The 10,613-nt window shown below is 35.7% G+C and overlaps 1 protein-coding gene and 1 non-coding gene across 2 annotated transcripts; one reads left to right on the top strand and one right to left on the bottom strand.

Moving 5' to 3' along the window:
• Positions 1–267: 267 nt before the first annotated feature.
• Positions 268–864, top strand: LOC141636686 (uncharacterized). Its single transcript, XM_074446755.1, has one exon. It carries the CDS (start codon positions 268–270, stop codon positions 862–864), a length of 597 nt encoding a protein of 198 aa, XP_074302856.1.
• An 8,420-nt stretch (positions 865–9,284) lies between these two features.
• LOC141644996 (small nucleolar RNA R71) lies at positions 9,285–9,391 on the bottom strand. The gene has a single exon (XR_012544594.1). It is a non-coding gene; the product is annotated as a small nucleolar RNA R71 (small nucleolar RNA).
• Positions 9,392–10,613: the final 1,222 nt, after the last annotated feature.

The raw sequence follows: 10,613 nt of genomic DNA, 5'->3' as shown, positions 1-10,613 counted from the left end.
CTTTGGAGTGGCAAGTTTGAGTACAAAAGCCCCCCTAACATTAGTTAGGATACATGTTGCCTACCAAAGGATGAGGGAGGTCTTGGGATAAAAGATGCAAAAAACTAGAACAAAGTTTTATTAGGAAAATATATTTGGTGGCTTGCTAATAAAAAGGACCATCTTTGGGTTCGTTGGGTCAATCATGTATATATGAAAGGTAAAGATTGGACTGACTACAAGGCTCCTACTGATTGTAGTTGGTCATAGAAGAAGATCACTCACATTATGCACTTTTCTAAGCAAGCCTACTCTAACAACAGATGGCTCCATTCTTCTAAGGAGTATACTGTTGCTGCTGGTTATAATTGGGTGAGAATTCACAAGTCCAAAGTTGATTGGCGGTTTCTCTGTTGGAACTCCCTCAACTTACCAAAAAGTTCTTTTATCTTCTGGGTGTTCATGCATCAGAGGTGGTCTACTCGGGATAGGCTGGCCAGAATGGGTCTGGTTGGAGATACTTCATGTCCAATATGTTTGCTGGACCCTAAAAGTCACCATCACCTGGTTTATGATTGTGTTTATGCTAGAACCTGTTTCAGGCTGCTACAAGACAGGCTTGGGTTCAAGTTTAGCCTGCTGCATTTGGTTCCATGGTTCTCCACTGGCAGAAGGACTAAATTGCAGAGGATATTCATTGGATCGTGTTGTGTTGCTCTGATCTATTGGATTTGGAGAATCAGAAATAAAGCTAGGGTGGACAATGTGGTAAGGAGACCTGAGGTTGTGATTCTGCAGATTATAAAGGATATCAAGACGAGATTTATGAGACGCAATAGTACTATCTTGAGGAGTAGAGATAGGGCTTGGCTTCAATTGTTATAACTTTTTATTGTTTGCTCTATTCTTTTTCTTCTTTGATGTATACTTGACAAACCATGATGTACATTCTCATTTTTTGATAATGATATATACTTAATCTTCCAAAAAAAAAATAAAAGGTTCTAACATATCTATCTAAACAAAGAGTAGGTCCCGAATGACCACTCGCTAGCTCACACTCGAATCCCGGCAAACCAATACCTGTCATGTTATAAACATAACAGCCACAATCAGTGGGGAGTAACTCAGCAGGCGTTCTCCCAGCCATATTTCATCAAGATAAACAAGTAATGCTAATATATCAAAGTAATTGAAAACTTAAAACATTAATATACCAACATACATAAAATAAATATGATAAGTTATAAAACGTAACTCATTATTCAAACAATAGAGTAAACAGACTAAACCAACATCCCAATTCTTCCTGTGGAAATTAACTTCGAAAACTAATAGTTTGCAAATAAATCCAAGTATTTGGCTCAGAGGCTACATTTAAAGCATGTCCAACGTTCGACACCAAAGTGTCCGACTCAGAGGCTACCTATAAAGCATGTCTAAGACACAACACACAAGTATCCGGCTCAGAGGCTACCTTTAAAGCATGTCTAAGACACAACAAATAAGTATCCGGCTCAAATGCTACCTTTAAAGCATGTCCAAGACACAACAAATAAGTATCCGGCTCAGAGGCTACCTTTAAAGCATGTCCAAGACACAACAAATAAGTATCCGGCTCAGAGGCTACCTTTAAAGCATGTCCAAGATACCTAAACTTATTATTCTAGACCTTACATCTACTTATTCTATAAGTTATTCAAATTCATTTCGAATGGTATTCATTATCCAAATTCTTTAAATGGAAACTTTCCTAAAAAGGCAAATTTCTAAACATGGAAACTTTTCAAAAATAGTAACTTCCAAATATAGTAACTTTGCAAAAATCAAAACTTCTCAAAATAGAAACCTCATGAAAATAGTAATTATTCGATATAATAAACCGTTAAACTAGGTATTATATTAAAATAGCTATTAATAGGCCTTGAGACATATATCCTAAATTAATTGTATAAAATTTTGAATTCATTTTTAAGAGGATACTAAAATAGAAATTCAATCCATTTATAAATGGCAAAGGCCGACATAGTCAAAAAGGCTTAACAAACAAATTTTATAGATTTCTAAAAACAGAACAGTCCTGCTATAAAATTCATAACTAATTCTAGAAAAGTCAAAATGATGCAAGGCCAATTGGGTTTGATTCACAAGACTCTTGGCTACAACGTTTATATTTAAACCATCTTCAAATTATGAACTTAACAGGGGTTTATAAAATGATCTTTAAAGTCTGCCAGAAACCGTCGCACAAAATGTATCAGTTGATAAAATGCGTTTAACAAATCGTTTTGGGGCAAAGTAAAATTCTAAAAATATCTAGCCTCTTCAAAGTTTATGTATCAAAAAAGACCCAATGGGATAAAATAGTTTTACGGATCATTCTTTGAGCTACTGGCCGTTCGCGAGTATTCCAGCGCGCTGTTCATAAACATTTTGTTGTGAACAAACGACATGTAAACAAATTATGAAATTTTACAGGTAGAATCTAGACTTAAAATAAATAGGAGTCTATTTTCAATATTTTTGAAGGCGGACATTTTATAAAGGAGAAATAAATTCGACAAGACAAAGGACAGATTTAAAAAGTTGCCGAAACTTTGTTAAAGACATTAATATGGACAATATATAAAAATTTCGACACAAGTACAATTAATAGTCTCGGTCAATAATAAATTTCTATGAAAATACGATTATCATAATAAACTAATAACATCATAAATTACTACTTTTAAACATTTTCATAATTGATTTATAAAACTAAAACCAATCGATCGAAACAATAATTGTAATAACAAAAATATAACAATTTTATTTTTAAATAAACTTGAACATGTTAAATATCATAAAATCACATGTTATGAATTATAAATAAAAACCATAATATAACAGATCATTTATCCATAATTTCGAAATATACAAAGTCATTAAAATCATATAAAAACATTAAAACAAGTATAAGATATGCAACTACTCAATTCACTTAATGAAATATCGAGCCAGCCATCACGCGTTACCTCTAGTTGCAATCCGAGTCAATAAGGTATTCGTCCTTGTAGGGATCTCCTTTTGTAACCTACGAAAAGAATATAAATATATGGTGAAACCATATAAAAATTAATTAAAAGAAGAATTAAAGAGTAATTAGTCTTACCCTTGAACTAAGGATGAATAAAGGATGTATTAGAGATAAAAAAAAAAAGATGATCAACAATGGGGTTTGGAACCTTGCAAGGTCACGGCACAAGAGAGAAAACAAAATGAATGTGCACTTATTTTTCTTTGAGTGAAAAGTATGGCAATTATGAAAATGATATATGAAATAAAGGTTGTGATTGGGTGATTGTGTAAGAAATAGAAATGAATATGACAAGGTCATAATATCACGAATATCACGGCTCAATTGAGCACAATAAGAAGATCTTTTCCCCACTTACAATGTTCACATAATAATAATAAAAGAAGTAACAAAAATGTTTGCCAAAAATAAAGGTGGGTGGAATAAATAAAAGAGGTGATATAATTCACATATTCACACGTCAATGGCTTAGGTGTCAAGCCCCTCATTTCGATATGTTATCAAATGATCAATAAAAATAATAGCCGGTCCGTTATAGAAATCGGACAAAAAAAAAATCGACAAATTAAATCAAAAATTTAAATCTCATTAATAAAATAAAATATATGAAATCAGAATTCAATAGGAATAAAATGGGCTTAAGAGAAATAAATTCCGAAGTTCAACGAATTAACTCGGAATAGAATTAGAATGAGCATTAAACGAATAAATGAAACGAGACGGAATAAATAGAAATACTATTAGTATACCTCGAAAACAAGGAATATTCGAGGTACAAAATAATTCGAGAATTCAAAGAAAGAATAGAAGTTGCTCGGAAATAAATTCTGAGTCAAACTAGTTAAATTGTAATCGAAAATGAAATACGATTACGAAATCAAATTAGAAAAATGGCGGGTGTTATAGACGATGTTTTCTAGTGCAAGCAAATTACCATGGATCCACATGAAATTAGTGATTTAGTTCTCAATTTGTTTGGCAACAACACTATCATTATATGGTTGTGTAGTTGTGGTGTATAGGGGGAGGGGAGTTGCAAACTCGATTGAGTCAGTTTTTATCTGGAGTACGTAAAGGTTGTAAATTTCTGCTTCTCAACCGACCAATGCAATCAGTGATAATCAAATGAGGCACCTGTTCAGGCCTAGATACATACCCTTCTACTATAGCTTTGTTCTTTTTTATCCGTACTTGGTATACAATTCCAACCACGCACGCTGCCTTAAGTCTCCTTAGGAGCACACTTTTCCTGGTTTTCATCATATTCTGGTGCAGCTCACTTTCAGAATACTAAAAACTTGTTAACTACTGCATAAATTGCAAAAATTAGTGTACTGAATGCGCTTGAAATAGAAATGGCTGCTAAGTTCAGTTAGTATAACTTCTATACCAGTGCAGCATGTCAGATGCAATTTTTTTGATAGTGATAAATAAGAGATACAATTTGTTTGATTGTGAAAGTCAGATGCAAAGTAGCTTTAGTTAGCAAATAAAGAGTAAAACACACTCCTTTAAGAAGGACATGTCTTAACGATTTAGTTTATAGAATGATTTGATAAGTTGATTTATTAGATTATTTAATTAATTTTATTTAATTTTGACTTGAGAAAATTTACTTAGTTTTGATAGAGTTGATTTATTTAGTGTGATTATTATGTAGATTTATAATGAGGAGATCAAATCGAGAATGGATGTATGAAAGGTTGGATGATAGTAAAAGACCTGGGATTGAGTTTATAAATGGAGTTCTTGAATTCATACAACACGCTAAGAGTCAAGAACATTTTCAATTGGAAAAAAAAAACTAAGGTGTCCATGTTTGAAGTGTAAGAATTTGAAATATTTAAATGAGTATGAAGTAAAAGCGCATCTTATTGGCAAGGAATTTTGTCCACATTATTACGATTTGACTAGTCACGGTGAAGAGTTCATCCAAAATGAGGGAGAATCTAGTGTATTTGACAACACATATAGGGAAATGATTGTCGATGCGTTAGGTTCTAATGTGTTAGATACGTAAGAGGAACCTCGTATCGAAGATGAAGAGTCTCCAAATCCTCAGTCAAAGTTATTTTTTGACATGTTGAATGCACCTGCAAAACCGTTGTACGAGGGGAGCAAAGTGTCCTTGTTGGAAATGGCTGCAAGGATAATAACTTTAAAATGTGAGAACAATTTAACTCGTATATGCGTGGATATGATTGCATCGTTGATTGAGGATATTATCCCAAAGAATAATTCTATGACAAGAACATTTTACAACACTAAAAAGATTCTTAAGGGTTTAGAACTTCCTCATCAGAAGATTGACGCATGCCCTCAAGGACATATGCTTTTCTGGAAGGAAGATGCACTACTTGAGAAGTGTAGTAAGGGAGCCTTAGAAAGGTACGAAAAGACTTCAAAGAGGAAGCGAGTGACACATAATGTCTTAACTTATTTTCCGCTTACACCTCAGTTACAAAGGCTTTACGCAACAAAACACGTTGCAGGTGAAATGAGATGGCATAAGGAGAACCCTCATGTTAGTGGGACAATAGCTCATCAAAGCGACAGCGATGCTTGGAAACATGTTGATTCAGCCTATCCTGATTTTGCTAGTGATCCTCTTAATGTTCGTCTAGGTCTTTGCACTGACGGTTTCTCGCCATTTGGCTAGTTTGGGAAATCATACTCATGTTGGCCGGTTATGGTAACGCCGTATAACCTACCACCTTGGTTGTGTATGAAGAAGCAATTTATTTTTTTATCATTGATTGTTCCCGGTCCTAAGAATCCAAAAAAAAACATAGATGTGTACTTGCAACCGTTGGTGGAGGAGTTGAAACAATTGTGGGAGATTGGTGTACTCACGTATGATGTATCCAAGAAACAAAATTTTCTTCTAAAAGCAGCCCTTTTTTGGACCATCAATGATTTTCCAGCATATGGCATGTTGTCCGGCTGGTCCACTGCTGGACATAATGCATGTCCTTATTGTATAGAGAAAACTAAATCGTTTCATCGTCCATTTGGGAAGAAGGAGAGTTGGTTTGATTGTCATAGACAATTCTTATCACTGGATCATCATTTTCGAAACAACAAGAATGCTTTCTTAAAAGATACAGTGGAAAAGGATCCTCCACCTCCAATATTTTCGGGACAAGAAATATGGGAGCGGGTGTCAGACTTTCCATCGGTAATCAGTGGTACTCCGGAAGAGTTCAAGGAATTAAAAAAATTGAAAAATGGTTGGTAAAAAAGAAGTATCTTTTGGGAGCTTCCTTATTGGAAATCATTACTAATTAGACACAACTTGGATATTATGCATATTAAGAAGAATTTTTTTGAGATGTTAATTAACACGGTGATGGATGTGAAAAAAAAACCAACAGACAGGATAACTTCAAGGAAATACTTGCGTCTTTTTTTCATCGTCGAAAATTACATATCTGTAAGAGCGGGGTTGTGCCCAAGGCTCCTTTACTCTTGACAAATCTCAAAAGAAAGAGTTGTGTGAATGGGTGTCCAATTTGAAGTTCCCAGATGGGTATGCATCTAGTTTTAGTAGGTGTGTGGACCTAAAAGAACTTAAGCTTCATAAAATAAAAAGCCACAATTGTCATGTATTTATGGAGCGTCTGTTATCCGTTGCTTTGAAACGGCTACTTCCGACAAATGTGTGGAATTCAACAACTGAGTAAGTCAGTTTTTTAGGGATTTGTGTGCTTCAAATATTAAAGCAAATGATATGACTCGTCTAGAGAAAAACATTGCAAAGATCATATGCAAATTTTGAAATGATTTTTCCCCCTTCTTTTTTTAACTCCATGGAACATGATGTGACTCATATTTGGGCACATTTAGTCCCCGAATTAACCTCGTTCCTATGCTTTATATCACTTATTCGGGTCATTTACTATCTTTAGTTTCCCATTTTGCATATTTTTTGAGGTTTTGTCTCCTTGGTAGGAAAGGATTGTTAACCTTGCATTTATGAGGCGAAATTGAGCTAAATGGATCGCATCTAATGACCAAGCATCAAAGAGAATACCAACACTAGAGGCCTAAGTAGATAAATAAAGTGAAATGGGCAATGATGAAAGGATCCTTGCATCCCCAACACGATCTTTGCGGATTGTTAAGGAGCTAAACAAGAGAAGCACTCTGCCCAGGGATTCGAGCAGCCCGAGAACGATCCGAGCGTGCCACACCGCAAGGATTCGAGCGGCTCGACCCCAAGACGAGCAGACCGTGCAGCAAATATCCGAGCATCTCCTCCAGGATCCGAGCGGATCACAAGGCATAACAGCCTGTGCCACAGCACGGGATGAGCGGATCAAGGCAGGACTAGCAAGAATGATCCGCGCATTTCCCTCGGGAGTAGCATTTTCTCAAGTTTTCTTAGGGTCTTAATAGTCATTTAAGCCCTTAGTAACCCTAATCCTTGTACCTAATCTTTAGTTAAAATACCCCTTTGTACTACCTAGATTAGCATCAACTCTTAATGCTCTCTTAATCATTTCTTAATCCAATCTTAATACTCTCTTAAATTAGTCTTAATTTAGTTGTAATACAATTCTCAATATTAATCATATCTTAATCTTTCCTTAATTTCTCTATTGTTCCTCCTTTTATTTGGGTAATTAGAAGATTATTTGGGTTTATTTGGAGGATTGACAACCTTCCATCAATCATCAAGTACTTCTATTATTCTTTGCTTTATTATTGGGAATCATCTTCATAGGTATAATTCCTCTTTACCCTTGTTTAATTATTGTTAATCACTTTCATTTATTCATCATATTTTGCTTTGTTAGTATGATTGACAACCTTATTAGCATGCTAAACTTGATCATGAGTGAGTAGTTCTTTAGCTAGGGTTAATGGGAAATTAGGGGAAACAAACATGGGGATGATGTATGCTTAATATAATATGTTTCATAATTAATTTGCTTGCTTGTTGTTATTTCAACTTATGCACATGTTATGTTTGATGAAATGCGAGCCTATGAATCCTTGCATTTTTTACCCATCTCTTATCTCTTCAATGAGGCTTGTAAGATATAAACCAACTCGAGCCTCATTAGACCATGCATAGAGTTGAATAGGAAGTGCATAAGTCGACTTGTAGGTGTTGTACAGTCTAGACGACTCGGCTCCGGGACCCAAACCTTCTTAAGGATTGTAAGATATACACTAACTCGATCCCATCACAACAATAAATGCTTGCATCTAATTGAGAACATGTTTGTATGATCAACTCCCATGAATCCTCTATGAACCCATGACACCCTAGTGTCTTTAATCATTTGTTTACAACTCCCTTTTTAATTGCTTTGCTTTGCTTTCATTACTTTACTTTCATTTTGTTAATTAGTTTGGATTACACATCATCTCAACCCAAATTGTGACACCCTAAGACATAGCTATTTACAATTGAGAATCATACATCAATACCCGTCCCTTGGGGATCCGACCTTTATTTACCTCTTTACTAAGAGTAGTTTGTGAAGTTATAAATATTGTTTTGGTTGGTAGCTTTTGACGACGAGTTTGAACCACACCAAAAATGGCGCCGTTGCCGAGGACGGTGTTAAATTGATTTGATTTTCATTAATTGTTTTTAGTTGTGTCTTTCTTTACCTTGGAAAAGTCAATCTCCTCAAGGTTATTCTAATTGTTTTCGAGTTGTTTGATATTTTGCATGACTAGGAGATCACAAGGTAATTTATTGCCTATTGATTTCGAGATTGAAAGGACCTTAACCAATAATAGAAGAGTTGTTAGAGGTACTTCAAGAGTTGAGTTTACCAACCCTTTTGCAAGAGAAGGAGAGGATAACCCAATACAAAACCCACCACAAAATCAACCCACAATGCCTAAATTTTCATCACATTCCGTACCAACCGAGGAGAACCTACCAAATGGTACTCCTATACCACCACATTTAACCGGTAATTTCATTGCCAAATCCGCATTCATACAAATAGTTGAGAGAAGTAAATTTGGAGGGATGCCTAATGAAGACCCTCATTCACATATGGAGACTTTTTGTGACTATTGTGATGCGATTTCTCAAACCGGAGTTACTCAAGACCAAATCCGATGGGTATTGTTTCCTTTTTCCTTGATCGGTACCGCAAAGCAATGGTTGAATAGCCTAGACAAGGCTACCCTTGGTATTGATTCATGGAAGAAGTTAGCACTTGCTTTCTACAAAAAATTTTATCCTCCGGAGAAGACCAATATGTTGAGAGCTCAAATCACCGGGTTCAAGCAAAGAGATGAAGAATCATTGTATGAAGCATGGGAGAGATTTAAGGACACTTGTCGTTCTTGTCCACACCATGGACTTAACGAGTGGTTCCTTGTGCAACAATTTTAAAACAGTTTATATGAAGACTCCAGTAACATTCTCAATATGGGATCCAATGGGATGTTTACCGAAGTTGATGACAATCAAACATGGGTCAAAATCGAAGAGATGGCGGTTCATAATTCCCAATATAGTAGGCCTCGAAAGGCCACTAGAGGAGGAAAGCATGAGGTAGATTCCATCAATCAATTGGGTGCTCAACTAAGTGCTCATATTGACACCACCAATTTGAAGTTTGAGAAGGTCATGGCTAAGCTTGATGAAGCCTCCAAATCACCCAAACAACATGTTAATTGTATGGTGGCATCATCCTCAATTCCAAGTGAAGTATGTGAAAGTTGTGGAACTTTGGGACATGAGCAAAGCGAATGTAAGGGAACGAACGAACAAGTGAATGCTTTCCAAGCATACAAGAATGTCACCCCTTATTCCAACTATTACAATGAGAATACCAAATTTCATCCAAATCTTTCATACAAAAGCCAAAATGTTCAAAACCCCCAACCAACATACACCCCACCTCCAATGAGAAATCAAGCTCAAAGACCCTTTTACAACCAAAGCCAAAGTTATCAAAATCAACCTTCCTACAACCAATCCAATGACCAAGGCTTCGATGTTCAAAAAGCGGTCCTCCAAATGCAAAAGAACCAACAAGAATTTTTCACCCAAATGCAAAAAGATAGCCAAGCCAAAGATATCACCATCAACAACATACTAGCCCACACCAAGATGTTGGAAAATCAAATGACCCAATTAGCATCTTCTAGCTCTCAAAGACAAAAAGGGCAATTACCACCTCAAAGTAACCCCCAAGACATGAGTCGGTTAGTGTCATCCATTTGAGAAGTGGTACAAGATATGAAGGGCCGAAGAGGCAAATTGATGAAGATGTTGTGAATACTAGTAACAAGCAAAGAGTTGTGGAGAACTCTAAGGAAGAACCCACCACCAATGAAGTTTCAATGAAGAAGAATGAAGAGAAGGCTAAGGAAAAAGAGCCTATTGTGATTAGACTTCCATTCCCAAGTCGTCAAGCTAAGCCTAAGCTTGATGATCAACTTGGAAAGTTCATGGAAATTGTGAAGAACTTATAAGTCTCAATCCCATTCACGGAATTGATCAATCATGTTCCGTCCTATACAAAGTATATGAAGGACATTCTCACTAAGAAGAAATCCATCCGAAAGTTGGAGACTA

The sequence above is a fragment of the Silene latifolia genome, chromosome 2 (assembly GCF_048544455.1).
Source record: "Silene latifolia isolate original U9 population chromosome 2, ASM4854445v1, whole genome shotgun sequence".
In the NCBI taxonomy this organism is placed as follows: domain Eukaryota; kingdom Viridiplantae; phylum Streptophyta; class Magnoliopsida; order Caryophyllales; family Caryophyllaceae; genus Silene; species Silene latifolia.
Note: the sequence above shows the minus strand (reverse complement) of the source record. Positions and strands in the feature narration are given on the sequence as shown.